A 17,510-nucleotide genomic window follows, 5' to 3' on the forward strand; every position below is an offset into this window, starting at 1 on the left:
TTAAGTTTGTGGGTAATTAATTACTAGCTCTTGTAGAGATTGACCGATTTGCAAATCATTACAAGATATCTAAATCTCCACAAACAGACAAGACAGAGTAATAATTGGTCTTGGTCTTGTGAGGGGGTTAGTTAGCCCTCCCTCACCAACCAATATTTATTAAATATGCCAAATACCACAGTCATTTGATCGATCTGTCACTGTACGCTGCTTCTAATAAGACTGTTAATTAAATCATGACCAATCCTTGAAATTTGAGAGGCCATAGGTTTAACAGTGAAATGGATAAGAGGTTACATATACTTTCAATTTTCATGTGAATACTATATTAGCAAATGTCCTGACAAATGTGGAGGACAAATTAATATGTCAAATAAAACTTACTTGAAAAATTCTATAGGCCTCGCGTCCATAAATCAAGCCAATGATGTACACGAGTGTGTGTATACCACAACAGAAATGAAATGAGCAAAAATTCCATCGTAAATTAATTTTGCAACGAATTTGTGATAGATTATCCCATATTGCATGTAAGGGAGTCTATTTTTTTGTGACAAATTCACAATTTCTGTCCCAAAAATTTGTGATGGAAAATTTTTCGTTACAAATTTCACCAGAATTTCTTTTTTTGATAGTAGTAGACATGTCTAATTAATGTGACTCTCATATGGCTTGATTTACTTCTGTCGTAAACTTCATCACAAAATTTTTGTTTCGTTGTTGTAAACATGTCTGAAGTAACAATATATATTCATCTTAAATTGGCTTGATTTATTTTTAAAACTATAAGAAAAACTAACCAATATAGACGTAATATCAACTGCTTTAGCACAAATCAATAAAACAACTCCACGACAATGGGAGATGGGGCCAGAAAAATGTTTGAAGAGATTCTCAACGAATGTCCATCTTCCATTGGCTTGACGAATGTACATCAAATCTCGACTCATGGTTCTTTATGAGAAATTAACTAAATTACACCTAGTAATCAGTCATTAGAACATCAAACCTACAACCTTAATGTAATGTCTGTAACAATAATTAATGTGACCAATATGAGTCATACAATATAATAAGTTATTCAAATCTCTAACAAGACCAAATTAGAGAGTAAGAAAATGAAGGGGCCTACATGCTATATATAGTGTTGATACTTGAGAAATGAGCACATATAATATAATGTCTACATATTCATATATATATAAATATCGAGTATATATATATGTATCATTACTTGAAGGACATGTTGGTGAAGTCTCGGTTTGTTGCCTCAGGGATTTGATTCCACTCCCACAATCTGTCAGAGAAAGAGTTTGGAAGAGAATTAAGAGCCATTATTGACTGTTGTGGCTGCAACAGAAGATTAGAGAACTGCATGTTAGGGTGATATTGCTGAGTACTCTGAGAAGGAGGAGGATCAGCAGCAGAATAAATGTTATTGCAGTACTGTAACAGATGTTGATGATTATAACTCGCTAGCCGATGGAGATGATGATCATCCACCATTATTGCATTGCTAATATTTTCACTAGATGGTAACGAGGAAGAATTAGAAGTACTGGAGCCTTCGGGGAAGAAGGAGGATGCTGCTGCTTCTGGAGGTTGGTGAAGATGATGATGAACTTGTGCTTGCTTTGGTTGCTGGATGAGCATTAACCCTCCGCCCTGATCCAGATTGTTGTACTTGGTGCCATCAATAGTAGTGTTTTCCCGATCAGTTTGATGATTCATCTTATCCACAACCTGGTCCGTTTGATATTGGTGATCATGATGGGATTGTTGTCCCAGGAATCTGATGTTCTGATGAACCATTAAATGGTTGACGTTGTGCTTGTCCTTGTGCGAATTATGCGAAGCTCTTGATGATGTCGCGAGATAACGAGGGAGAGACGGATGGTCGTCCACACCTGCTCTCTTGTACACTCGACAAAGAGATATCTCAACCTACAAATTAAAACAGTATATAATTAGAGAGACTTCGAGCAAAAACGAGCTTAAACGGCAAGACAATGAAACACTTTGGCTCAAGGAAAAGATCCTGAAGAGACTACGAATATCGGGCAATTAAACCGTGAAACTAATTATTACAAGAATGAAATCTAATCTGAACTATATAGTCATGAAAAGTATATATTATCATCAGTACAAAATGGATCCAATCCTCAACGTAATTCACAGCCTTTTTCTCTCCTACATTAATGGCAAAGAGCGGCATCTAGCTAAGAGCCTGAAAGTTAAAGCAAATTTCATTGGATGCCACTCGACTTTTTTGAAGAATAAATCACTGAGAAAAATGGATGCATATATATTAACATGAAAATGGGCTAGTATATATGAAGTCTGTATGGCTCTCGTCTGAGCTTATTGACGAGCTAGAGAGCTATATCATAGCTTAATTAGATCCATGTAGGGGAAGTGATGCTTCAAACCAAAAATGCGAAGATCCAAATGAAGATAAATTCTAGCCATAAAACGAGAACAGAAGAATATATATATATATATATATATCATAACTAACCAATAAGCTTCAAATCTGTGGTACTGAAATCGTTTTCAAGACCGGAAGGCTCTTTCAGATTAGTTGTATATATATGTGTATACCTTTTGAAATCGTTCAGTATCGTGGTGTGGCAAGCGATACTCGTTCATAATCCAACTGGTACGGATCCCTTTAGGAGCTTTGCCAGTATAAAAGACTAGGGTTTTCTTCAGTCCGATGGATCTGAGCCCATCTGTTTTGATCATTCTATCAGCTCCGGTAGCTTTCCAATACCCCGACGTCGTCACACGGTTCGGCCGATCACCGTTCCGATACTTCCGATCCCTCGGCACATAGAAGTACCATTCCTTCTCCCCAATCGCCGCCAAACCTGCAGCTCTCAACACACAAAACCATACACCCTCAGTCCTCAGAGATGATGAAATTAACAAAAGCTCCATCAAAAAATATTCGTAAGTCAAAATGATTTATAACATCGGATAAATCTGCACATGCCGGAATTGATTCCTTCAAGAAGAGGGAAGCCTGATTTTATATTTACGACTGTGTGGCAAAAAGAGGTGATTAAATTCATGTGAAGGTTCCTTGAAGAGAAGGGAATCAAGCTACGACATAAAATATAGATATATAGATATATAGATATCTAAACAAAGAAGAGAGAGAGAAAGGTATTATACCAGGAAGCTCCCATGGGTCATAGCGATAAAGATCGAGAAAAGTGATGAGTTCAACAGTGAAAGGCTTGCCCTCCACCTTACGGCGAAGGTAGAACTCGACCAGTTCTTCTTCTGTTGGGTGGAAGCGAAACCCAGGCATGACCACGTCATGCTGGTGACCGTCGTCGACATCGTCGTCGTCAACCTCTGCCGGCGGCGGCGGCCTCCTCTTGTCGTAGTTAATATTGTGGCTGTCGTGGCTATGGGTGATCTTCATGGTGGACGATGAGGTTGAAGCTGCAATTGCCATAAAGTGATAACGATGATGATGCACAGAATCAGCGAGGAATACAAGTATATATATATATATATATATATGTAGTTAATTATGAAATTAGGAGTTAACGAGTCCTTGGTTGGTTCGGTATACTCATTATTAGATTGTCGCTTTATACCCACAGGGTTCACAGTAAGATTATGTGTATTAATTGGCGGGTGTACTAGTGGCGGGCAAATATGAGATTAATTCGATATATAATTATAGTCCATGAAAAATTGTTTATTTGTATTTATTCTTAGACCTTTTCCTCTGAAAATGGGTTGAGTTTAATCTGCAGTGAGAGGAAGAGAGTTGAGAGTGTTCTAAACTTTTAAGGGCAGAAAAGGACGTTTAGAGAAGAAGGGGCCCCAAAGCGGTGCTCTTTGGACCTTTCTTTCTTCCCTCAAAATTTACTTGATGATGCAAATATTTTCTTCAACTCTTTTTTTTTCATAAAAATTTTGCCAACTTTATCTGTTATCATATATGTTCAAATTATGCGTATGTTACTTTATCAGTTTAATTGAGGTCGTGCCACATTTTTGACAAGTTACTATAAATCAAATCAATTATTAAACAAGTTAAGGTGTTGGTTCAAAGGTTTAAAGATCAAAACCATAATTAAACCATGATCAAACCAGACATAAACATCTCACTTGATTAATTTGGCATTCAAAACATTGATTTAACTATGTATTGGTTCGACGGAAGGTTGACTTTGATTTCTTTACTATGATTTTTGTGTGTTAATTCTATAACAATACAAATGGTTAGATCTATAATTTCATTAAAATATAATTACTTATCATGATATTTTATTGATGAAGATGCATAAAGCACTGGCTTAAAGGAAATTTTTATAAAACTGCTATAAGATAAGTTATATTATATATATATATATATATATATAGTACAATGGGAAACATTGGGTTTTAAAGGGACAAAACATAAAATTGGAATATAGCAAATATTTAAGGTTGTTTGAACTTTGAACAAATACAAAAAAAGGCTATTTGGAGGCATCAATGAAGAGAGTAAAATAAATAGTGCTCTTAAGTTCAATAAAAACTAATAAAAAAAGATTAAAAAAACATTCGATGAAGTTATTAATTAAATGAGAGCTTTTGATTAATAATATTTATATCCAAAAATTTGATTGTATGTTCACAATGTAAAACGAAAACCTGTCTGGTCTTGAAATAAGATTTGTTAGTGCTGGAGAAGGATATTTTACATCAAATTAATTGTGGTTTTGCTTTGCAGTGCTTTCTTTATGTTCAGATGTCAAATCTAGCGACTCAAAAATAATGAATATAGTCCTCTCTACTATATCAATAACAACAAATTTTCCTAACCAGTTCACTGGCATTTATTAAAAAATATAAGATAATTTTTAATTAAAACTCACTTTTAAAATATAGTTATTTATTTTTAAATTAACACAATCTTTTCACATTTACCCTTATTTAATACAGTATTTTACTTTACAATAAATATAAAATGATTTACTCATTAAAGGCATCTTTGAAAAAATGCGATAATTGCATCTTAAAATATTAAAAAAATTTATATTTTTTAATATCCAACCCTTCAAAAAATGACTTATATTTTTTAAAGGTGGGAGTATATATGTAAGTGAACTAAAAATAAAAATTAATATCCAGCATCACTGCAAATTAATTAGCTGAACATAATTAATTAAATGACCGTTATGAGAAATATTTATTTAATTTTTATACAGAAAATTAATTAATAATCTTGGCCTTACTTTCCATATAATATAACTCTCTCTCCAGTCCTGCCAGATTTTTTTGGGCCAAACCATGATACCAGATATATGTGGGGAGAAACACTTAAAGTAGACTAAATTTGCCATGTCATTTATGGTTTATTCAATTAAAATGATTCAAATAATCTACATGAAATTTTATGTAACATTTTTTAATTAATTTTATTCTTATAACAGAATACACATTTGATTTATTATTTTTTTCTATTATCATTAATATTATAATCAATTTATATATAATCTCATCTAATTAATGTCATATTTTTATTGGATAAACCACAAATAACGTGGTATTTCTCTACATGTAGGTTCCCTCCTACATTAAAACTATTTTATATATAACTAACAAGTTCAAAATCCATAACAAGACTTATAACTAATTTCACATTCCCTTGCGCCCAACTCGTAATTGAATTCTATCAATAACTGTATCCATATTTTTTCAACATTGGAAATCATCACAAAACTTCACCATAACATCAGCATGTGTGTATTGGATCCAAACTAAACGCTTTCATCACAAGATAAATAGATTAAATAAGATAAACAAAGTAGTTAAAAATAATGTATTCAATTGCCGGCGCCGCCTCCGGCCCCAATTTCATCATATTTTCTTTTTTAGAAACTAAATTGAGTGATAGTCATAATATGTGTGGCAGTTTTTTTTTTTAGCAATAATAAAGCCAAAAAACAAAAGAGAGATTAGCGTTGACAAATGGATGCATCAATTGTGTTTAGTACGATGCATTATACGATATGTGTGGTATATGGTGAATGAAAAATATTGATATTGATATATGATAGCTGGGCGGTGCATTTGCCATCGCCTCGCCTATCAAATGAGTTACTCCCTGTTTAAAAAATGTAAAGTATTATTTTTAATATTTTAAGATGTAATTATTATTTTTTTAAAAGTATTCTTAATAAATAAATCACTTTATATATATTTATTTTAGAGTGAAATAGCCTATTAAATAAGGATAAATATGTAAAGATAGCATTAGTTTAGAGATAAATAACTACTTTATTAAACGGTAAGATTCAGTTAAAAATATCTTACATTTTTTAACGGAAGGAGTAATCTAATTAACAATGAGCTATTTTAAAGAGATGCAAAATATTCTCCATCATCCCAAACCCATTTCTTTTCTTGCTTTGTTGACATTCAGTGTGTTTGGATACGCAATATAATCGATTTTTTGCCTCAGAATCGATTTTTTGAACTAATTTATCCAAACAGTCAAAAAAAATTAAAAATTGATTATGGAGTAAAACGCGTGTTTTTTCAAAAGCTCCTTGGGTCAGCTTCCTGATAAACGTTTCTCAAAAATGTTGGGGAAAATTACAAAAATAGGCTCAAGAAAAAATTACAAAAAAAAGCACATAATTTAATAAAACTAAAATTAAACTCTCTTCCTTTTTCTTTTTTTTTCCTCAATAAAATTTAAACTTTGTATATTTAAAAAATTAATATTTGATATTTAAAAATTAAATTATATAGTAATTTATATAGCTAAAAATTAATTTTAATTAAATTATCTAAATATCTTCAATTCTGTTAAAATCAATTTTAGAAAAACAGTATCCAAACAGATTGCGTTATAACATAATCAATTATGATTAAAATCTATCACTTAATCAATTATTTTCATAATCTATTATATCTAACTGAAATCCAAACGGACCCATTGTGTGTTTGGATTAAATTCTGTGTTGACATTCCAAACCTATTTCTTTTCTTGCTTTGTTTACAAGTACGATTTTAAGAAAAATTAATTTAATCAAAATGTAGAAGCATGTGGAAGCTGCTTATGAGAAAACCCATGCATTTTGAAAATCAAAGTATAAATGTTTGGTTGCATAACTAGATTATTGATTTAATCAAAATTTGAATATTTGGATAAAATTTGTTTTGGGCATACTTCTCAAAATTATAGTTTTTGATAAATAACTTTGTGAGATTTTGAGAAAAATTAAATTATAAAATTATTTAGTAACAGTATACTTTTTTGGCAAGATCGTTAATGTGTGTGATTAACATGATAATATAAACTAAATTAATATAAATGGCTGCTAATAATGTGATTAACTTTATATATGCAACTTAGTGGGCATCCCTCTCTGAGGAGATTCCATAGCCACTTTGGTGAAAATATCCCTTTATAGGCCACATTAAAAGTCTAAAACTATATAATTGCGAAATTGGCCTATGTAATTAATAATATAATCGTCTAATTTAGGCCTCTAGTAATAATGTCTATAGTACAGTACTTGATAATGTAATAAACTTCAATTGGGTTAATGGCCTGGGTAGAATTACTTGCAATTTAATTTTGCCTGTATTATTATTATTATTCCTAAAGTTTGGCCTCTTCTAATATTAATTAATCATACACTTAATTATTATTTATTAATTAAAAGTAAATAAATTATGGCAACGATCAGTTGCTAAAATTTACAATTATTTCAACCCAATGTACTGCCTATATAGCATGTAGCCATGCATCTCGTGACACATTAGTTATATTAAATATTAATATTAATAAAAAGGATATAGCTAGCTAGAGAGAAAGGAATCTATCTACAACTCGTAGATAAAAAATTTCCCATTTGTATCCAAAATTCAGTTAGGTATTCACGTACCCTATATATATATATATATATATATATATAACTTTGAAATAAAAACTATAGTATATATGAATAATGCATGTGTATGTATTTAAATATAAATAGATAAAGCAAAATCATGTGCATGCATCCAGGTGTATTGAAGTAACTGGTAAGGAGGTGGGGAAGGTAGTGTGTGGGGACAAGAAGCAAACAAATATATTGTCACTTTGTTTCTATTTCTTTTTTTTCTAGAAATATTTTTTGTGAATTTTGTAAATGTAATTTGTGGATGAATCAAGAAACCCGTGACTTCTCTTTTCTCTTGCCCATGACAGCAACTTGGCATTTTGTTCCTTTTCTCTCATATCATTAAATTCTTTTACTTTTTCTCACAGTGTGTACGTTGCGTTGATTAGCAAGTATAACATAATTTTGCAAGTATTTATGAATTGCGAGACACACACTAATTCAGTAATTTGAGTGATTCCTCAAAACGCATAGTATATATATTTTAGTTAAAAAGTATCTTTAATAGCTATAAATTAGTTCAGATAATAAGGATATATAAACACGCCTTAGTCCTAGTGAGCCATCAACTTAACTCATCTAAATTTTTACATACCAAAAAAAGTATATTTAATAAAAAAAATTAGGGGGTGAATCAACAAAATGATACTTCCTTCATTTTAAACTATAAGACATTTTTAAATAAAATTTTACAATTAATAAAACTCATTAAATATACTTTATAACCTTATTTTTTCAAAATAAAAATATAAACTTTTAAAAATATCCTTCATTCAATATTCCATTGATAAAAAAATATTGAAGGAAGAGAATATATGAAAAAGATTATATTAAAAAAGTATCATTAATAAAACTTTATTTTTATTAAAGTGTTTTATATTTTAAAATATTAATTTTTTTTTAAAATATCTTATAATTTAAGATGAAGATAATAAATTGATATGTTGTCGGTAATTCAATCCCATCAGCTTTATCATGAAACCTCCATAGTTAAGCAAAAAGCTTGAGGATTCGTTTAGATATATATAAATGAAAGGACCCAAACATTAAATGGATGGATATACAGGGAGGAGTACGTTCTGATTTTCTTGTCATTAAAAAGCCAAACCGTGTCGTTTTATAGTCACAAATGCGCCACCCCTCACCGCCCATCCTCATCATATTCTCCTCTTACAGGAATCCCAAGAATTCCAACAATGCTCAGCCGCGAATAGCCTATTAGCCTTGTGACATCAATCATTCAACTCGAAAAGTCCGCGAGTTCAAATCATACATTAGAGTAATTAAGTGCGTAAGGTAAGTGTTATTTTCACTTACTTATGTTTTCAGGTCTTTTGTGTGTGCGTGTGTGTGTGAGTGATTTATTTAAATACAATGAATGAAATTGAAAGTCTCCAACTGTCTAGCTTTACAAATGACTATGAGATGATGAATCCAATTTAAAAAAAAAAAAAAAGCTTATTTTGTGAGGTCAGAAATGCGATGTGGTGGCAAGTAGCTGGACGGTTGGTAATATCTGAAATCAAAAAGTCTCGCAAGTGACAAGAGATCTTGCTTCGTCTTTGTCCTTTCTTTCAAGTCTCCCTGCGTTGAAATTTCATATCAAACAAATTCCGAACAATTAAAAGTCCCCATATTTATCAATTTCTCATGTGGTGTCCAGAAGACCCAGAACTTCCCCCACAAAAATACAAGCAACTCAATGATCCATACACACACAATATACGGACTAATTCAAATTACAAGCACACGTAATTACAACTTTTAATATCTGTCTTGATTTTTTTAAAAAAATATTACTAATTAATCTCGTAATTCATTGGGTAATTGTCTAATTTCTGTTATTTTGATTTCGCGTATGGTCCGACATACACAGACTGAGTTACAGTTTTAAACTTGTTGACCAACTTGAGATCATTATGATTTGTGGGATTGTGCTGGGTCAGTACGGGTTTGGGTTTGCCCGATTTCACCCCAAAAAAAAAAACAACGGAGAGAGGAATATTTTGGATACCAAAAGCAGGTAATATGGAGTTAAAATTTAATTGTAATTTTTTTTTTGGAAAAAAAGTGTCAATGGAAGGAAATGAAAAATTAAGAACATATACTTATAAAAGATACTAAAACCAAAATGAAGACATATTTCTGAAAAACCATTTGAAAATATCAACTATCTTTTTATAATAAAAAAATAAATAGGAAAGAGAAAATACTATAGCAATATAACATTGAATTTTGCACGGTAATTGCAATTTTACACATCAGAGAGCAAGAAATAAGTCTTTTGTTCAAGTTAGATAGAGAAAATTCCATTGGTGACTAGTAGTTTGACATGATTAAAATGCCCGACCCTCCCACGCCCCACCCAGAAAACAAAACAAAACAAAAAGTGACCTTATATTTTATTTTTTTCGTCTGTATTGGCTCCAGTCAATTGTTGGGAATGGTTTGACTAAATTAATGGTAAGGCACTCACCGTTACTATTATCTTATCTCATGTCAGAACTCAGGACCCTCCGGACGTCGGTATTCACATTGACGTCACCCTAACCTGTTTGCTGTTGGAGTTGAAAATACAGGCAAGCTTGATTTTTTAAAATTTGACCCTTATAAACTCAGTCCTTAAAGATTTAAACTTTAAAATCTAATTTTTTTTATTTTGAACCTTATTTTTTAAGCCTAACCCTTATGTTTAGGGTTTTGGGCCGGACCCGTAAGCTTTTTTTTAAAAAAATAAAAAAATTAAAATAAAATTAAATATTATAAATAAATTAAAATATTCTAAAATTTAAAAAATTAAAATCATTATAATTTTTTAGAAATTAAATAATACATTTAGAAGTCTAGTAATAAAATTTAAATCTTGATTAAAAAATAATTTATTTTTTATAAATATAAAAACATAATAATTATAAAAAAATAAAAAATATCATAAATTTTATACTATACACTGATATTTATTAAATTATATTAAATTAATTTTAGAATAAATTAAAATTAATAATAATATAATGTGTGTAGGATCAAGTGAGCAGGTCATTAACTCCAAACACGTGTTTCATTAAAGAAAATAATAATAATAATAATAATATAACAAGGTTTGAAAGGCCACTTGGGCCCGAGCCCTATTTTACAGGGCTTATCAAGGCCAAGCCTTCAAGCCCGATTACTTTAAAAAAAATTATTTTCAAAGCCCAAACTCTTATTTAAATAGGGCTTCCAAGCCCGACCCTTATTCCTGACTCTATTTGCTCAGGGCATTCTTGTTTAAATTGATATCATTTACAAATTATTTGTTATTGATAATATATATATATATATATATATGACATTTTTAAAAAATGTCATGTGTATATATATATATATATATGACATTTTTAACAAAAATTTCGTGTCTCAAAATATAAAATATTTTAAAAATATTATAATTTGATTAAATAGGTTTATTTCAGTGATACTCCTTCTCTCCGTTTATTTTTTGTCCCTCTAACTTTTCAATATACCAAATGAAGACTATTTTTTAAAATTTATATTTTTATTTTTAAAAAATAAAATTATTAAATATATTTAATGATATTTATTTAAAAAATTATACATAGGTCTGGCGAAGCAGACTTATTTATAAATAAATTTTGTAAAATTTAAAAACCATAACCAAGTCCCTTGAGATCTAATAACTCTATTAAATATACATTATATTAATTAAATAATTAATTTATAATTATTTTGTCAGTAATTTATAACTATAATTTTAATTTTTTACAACTATAATTTTATATATTCAATAATTAAACAATTATATGTTGCTAACAAAGTTTAACATTAATTATTTATAATTACTTCATTAATAATTTACAATTATAATTTTAAATTTTTACAATTATAAATTTATATATTCAATAATTAAATTAATCATTACTGATGAATTAGTTATAATTATGTGACTAATATAATGTATATATGTCTAATAAAGGTATTATTATATTTTCATCCCAATTTTAAATCACAACTAGGTCCTAAGGGACTTGCTTATAATTTTTAAATTTTGTGAGATTTACTTCTGAATACGCTTACTTCACAAGACCTATATATAATTTTTTTAATTTATTTATGTATATAATTTTTTTCAAAAATATTTTATAATTTGGGACCCATATACTTCCCCATCTCTTGTTAGAGAGCATACATTGATATTGAAAAATTCTTATGTTATTGATATGCCCTTCACTCTACAAGAATCCATGTACAATTAATGGTTTTACATTCTAAATTTGTCTTTCTCAATTTTTAATGGGAAGATAAAAAAATGTTTGTTTTTAAATTTATGATATTTGTTAGGGTTGAAAATGAAAATCAAAGTAAATTTTTAGAAAATTTCAATAATATAACTAACTTTTCTTTGTTCTTACTAATTATAGGTGAAATATTCTCACTCCATAAATCATAATTAACTAATATAACTCTTGATAATCCGAAACTTAACTCGAAAGGATGATTACTAAGGTTTAATTTAAAAATAAGGGATCCCAAGTTTTCTAAATAAAATGAGTTTAAATCAATCAAAATTTTTTATATCAAAATAAAAATAAGTTTTAAAAGCATGGGATACTTTAGAGGAGTGAAAGAAGTCGAAAACGATTGAAAAACAACACATGTGCTATAATACAGGGTAATGCACTGCAGCATGTTGCTCTCTGTGCCATGCGCCACGGCTCAGGCGCCATGCACTGCAGCGTGTTGCACAAAATTTCTACTGATTCTGTTATTATTTGATAACTTTTTTAACATGCTGGCATATATTATATCTTGCCATTTATCATTAAATAACTTTTTTAACTCTCATAATTAGGTGCATTATCACCATTTTCTCAGATATGTGACATGAGCCATACTCATGCGACTTGCCACCACTTAACATGTGTGACACCTCATATATTTACTTAGGCAATGATCAACTACTCAAACTGTGGGCTATAACACTAATTAGGGCTCCGTCTGTATGACTAAACTACTCAAACTCACCAATCGTGAAGTGTGACCTGATCAAAAATCACAGGACTCACTCTCGGACCACGGCTTTTTCCATTCTCGAATTCCTGGGATGTCTTATATCCTAGGCTATTCTCCTCATTGAACCGATGGAGATAGTCAGGTTCTAGTCCCTCGACAAATTATGGGACAGTTTCTTGACACATTATAGGACAAGACTATATCCTCATACACCGGAGGGCAACTTAAATACCATATGAATTTTTTTCTACTTTCAATCCCTAGGCGAACTCCTGCCACTGGTCATGCCATAATCAATCCTCACTCATTTTCACTTTTCACTTTCATGTACTCATTATTACAACAGTTATGTTGGGCTCACAACCATGCGCTACTCAAATATGTATTCTCATCATTTCTCAACATTATTCTCACAGATTTCAAAATTTACTTCTCATAAACATACAAATTCCTCCACACATAATCACAATCATTTTTTTCAAAAACATTAGCATGCTCACAGTTAAAAATCCTCTTGACTTCACATTTTGCATTTTCAAGTCAAAAATAGCTTTTTCATACATTCATTGAAATTAATATATAGTTTTACTTTAAAAGTCAATCCCATGCATGTAACATTCACAATTTACATTTAACAATCAATTAATATATAACTACTTAAAGTAGAGTTTTCCACCAGTTATCTCAAACCTTTGAGAGGTTAAAGGTTTACCCCTCAATCTACTAGCTTTCAAGCTTGAATTTTTAATCCAATAGGTGACCAAAAGCCAAAACTACAATCAACCAAGTTAAATTTCATCAACATAACTAACTCAAGCATTTAAACCCTTAATCTCCACTTCTAAATTGCCCAACATTCACTTTACAAGAGTTGGAGCATATCTATTAGGTTTAATAATTACCTTTGACCCCCAATAGCATTAATGAGCCATTAAATCTCTATTAATGACATCACAAACTTCCAACCACCCATAATAAATGAAATTTTCGGATATTAATGGTGTCCAACAACCCAAAATATCAAAACTCATTATACCTAGGTTTAAATACTTTAATCTACTCATATTAACTAAGTCAACAAATTTGAACCCATACTCTATATAGACTAAAATCACCATCCTTATTTAGATCCTAACTCGAATCCTTGAGAAAATGGAAGAGGAAAGGAGGAAAAGGGCTCAAAAATTTTATCGTGAATAATTTAGAGTTTCAAACCTCCTCAAATTCTTATCTAAGTCGTGCCCTAGCAAAGTGTTGGTGCATCTCTCTATTTTCCTCTTTTCTTTCTCTTTATTTTTGTCTCATTTTGCGTCTGATAAACTGTAGAAAATGGCCATGCACCGCGGTGGATGCACAATGTGCCGCAGCGTATGGCACAAAGAGGTCCTCCCTTATTCAGAATCGTTTGTGCGCCGCAGCGAATGATCTTCACACCACAACTTGTGGCATAACAACATCAACTCTTCCTTTTCTTCTCCTTTTGATATCCGAGTGGCCCGCCTTGATATCGAATCCACAACTAGGGTTAAAATACCATTAAATATGATTATTAAACCTTTCTGGTTGCACACGCAACTTTAACTTACTTAATTACTCTAATTATATTTAATTAATTAGAGGATTAAAAGTCAAGATATTATAATAGGTGATTTATAATAACAATTAAATGAAATAATTTAAGAAAACTGTGATTGATAATGCCATCCCAACTACTGTAAAAGTCATCTCAAGACTCAAGCAATTATTTATCCCCAAATCTTATTCATATTCATTGTCAATAATTCATATATCTCATTTAGGTTAATATACATCCCCTTTAACAAGAATGATGGAAGCTAGGCCTATAATTTTCACCTACTTTCCATCATGCTATAGATAATGAATCCAATAAATATAGACTTTCACTGTCACAATTTCTTCCCATGAATTTTTTCCCAATAAAATATATTAATAAAAATCAAACAGTTTTCAGACATTAATTAATTTTTTTGGTAGCTAAAGCAGGCCTTTGAATATCATTTTCGATATGGACAGAACTAATATATGTAATCAACCAACCTCTTTCAAAGATTCAGATTGCCTACGCTCGTATAAAAAATTAAACATGAATAAAAATTATTAAATTCTTCTGGAACCTTGTAGTCATGCACGAGGGGGGCTCTTTTTCTAAATTGGACCTGGAACTTTCTCACCCTTTCTCTTTTTTATTCTTAGTTTCTTGGTTTGACATGAAACATTTTCTTCCGTGTCAAACACTAACAATAGTAAAAGTATAGAAAATATTGTCGATGCACCAAGATTGACTTGCATGGTGATGGAGCTGGGAAACACGTTTTGCGGTCATCCCGATAATTAAAGTTTTTTTTTTTCTTTTCAGCAAATGACAGCCTGGATTTGCATGAAAATATAATTAAAAAAAATCACTCTCTCTGGTCCAAAATATGAAATTTTGTTAACTATAATTTAAATATCAATAAAATTCAGTTATATCCTTGTTTTCAGTTAAAAATATTATAAATTTCTTTTACCTTTTTTTCTAACTCTCAATAATAAATTAAATGAAAGAGCTAATATTTTTTAATGAAAAATTATGGCATGAGAATGTGTGATCCTCCTTGCATACCAATAAAATTTTAGCTATTGTGAAGAGTGAGAAATATATAGTAAATACTACACAATAAATCAAGTTAATAAATATAAAGATGAAATAGGGAAAAAAAATTTCAAATCCTACAAAGTGTTTTATATTTTAAATCAAAATAAATTGAAAAAAAATGTCTTAATTTAGATTGGAGGGAGTATATGCTTAGAGCCTAATCCCAATATCCCTTATGTTACTTAAAGTGAGCGCGAAATTAATAAGTGAGCGTCCTAGTCCACTCATACAGTGAGTGTCTTATATAAAACCATAAAGATTGTTGATTTAATCGAACAGTTGTTTTGGGAATGTAGATCCAAAAATATGGAGAACACATCAAATCATAGCTCTACTTTTTGTTGTGACCTATACTTAAATCCAACAATTCATATATACAACTGCAGATAAATAACCTAAATGTGGCCTTTGTATAATTGTATTTAAACTCCATCATTTTATTTATTTCTAGTTAAGAACGAATTTTCTAGCAATTTAGGGCACTATTAAAAGAACCCAAATCTTCTTGCATCTTGTTAACTAAATCAAAACATTATCAGATTTTTTGCATATTATTTCTTCTATAACAAATTTTTGTTATTAATATCATCGTTAACATTTTAAAATTGACTCGTTTTGATTTAGTTTGATAAAAATATATTGAATATATAATATTAATTAGTATCTAAGTCTTCCCAAAATAAAAAAAATAAAGCACATGATGTTAACTAAAACAATGGATAATTCAATCATCAACAATCCAAAACTATTATAGAATATTCATGATAACTATCGAATCAGAAGACAAATAATTAGAAAGAACGAAATATCTAGTGTGGGTAGAGTTAGTTGAAGAAGGAATTGTGGCTTTCGCCATCAGAATTGCCGACTTTTTAATTAAATTGAAACAAAAATTGGATTGTCATATTGAAACGAGTGGGTGATCTGTGACAATGAGCTTGCCGTGAGACACTGTGGATGAGAAGAAACCAGAAATGAGCCTCAGGCCACGAGGAAAGGAGACACATGAAAGTGACATCGTGACAGATAAAAATCAAAACAATGGGATTTTTGTTAATCTTTTTTTTTTTTTTTAATTGTGGAACACTTGACGATTATTATAAATTGCAGAGGCAATGAGAATCACATAAAAAGTGAAAACACATTGGAATGGTGGGTCCACTTTTTAAAACCGTTGGATTTGGAGGCATCAATTATATTTAATGAGAGAGTGCGATTCCAAGTATCAGCTTTTGACCATCTGACATTGTCCCTGACTACATTTTGACCTGCTGACTTTGCATTTATTGTTCTCCGATCTCCGTAGATCATAATATTCCATAATACTATTACTATTTTTTTTTTACACATTTTTAATTTTTTTCACACATTTTAATATATTCCTAATTCCTAATGATAGAAATATATTATAATTTTTTATATTTTTTATTATCTCTATCATAAATTACAGAAAAACATCTAGCTTTTCAACAAAATTTGATGCATTATTATAATAAAAATAGATCATGTAAAAATATATTTAATATGAATTTTAAAAATTAAATTCATTATTTTAATACCATTAAAAATGGCATGGCATCTCCCATCCAATGCCAGTGGAGCCATAACCAAGAAATGGCCACGACCCATGTGCTCATTCAATATTTATGGGATTTTTCATTATGATTTTTGTTGGAATTAAATTGTAGGGGTGGTGTTGGTAGAGTCAACTGTAATATTAATAAGTAATAAATAGTACCCTTTTTAAAAATTAGATATATTGACCAGGGTTTAAATTTGAAGTAAAATTCTTAGAAATGTGAAACTCAATGGACATTCTGAATTCCATTTAAATAAAAAATCTTCCACCCCGTTTTAAAATTATAAAATATTTTTATATAAAGTCTCACGTATTAATAAATTTTATTAAATATATTTCACAAAATTATTTTTTAAAAATA

The 17,510-nt window shown here is 30.0% G+C and overlaps 1 protein-coding gene across 1 annotated transcript; it reads right to left on the minus strand.

Moving 5' to 3' along the window:
• Positions 1-879: 879 nt before the first annotated feature.
• On the minus strand, positions 880-3,528 carry LOC129309516 (NAC domain-containing protein 35-like). Its single transcript, XM_054951119.1, has 3 exons — positions 3,178-3,528; positions 2,602-2,870; positions 880-1,944 (listed from the first exon to the last, which is right to left on the minus strand). The coding sequence occupies exons 1-3, from the start codon at positions 3,464-3,466 to the stop codon at positions 1,231-1,233; spliced, it is 1,272 nt and encodes a 423-aa protein (XP_054807094.1). The 5' UTR covers positions 3,467-3,528; the 3' UTR covers positions 880-1,230.
• Positions 3,529-17,510: the final 13,982 nt, after the last annotated feature.

The sequence above is a fragment of the Prosopis cineraria genome, unplaced genomic scaffold (genome assembly GCF_029017545.1).
Source record: "Prosopis cineraria cultivar Desert tree isolate PC_DT_omini unplaced genomic scaffold, ASM2901754v1 PC4, whole genome shotgun sequence".
Lineage (NCBI taxonomy): Eukaryota > Viridiplantae > Streptophyta > Magnoliopsida > Fabales > Fabaceae > Prosopis > Prosopis cineraria.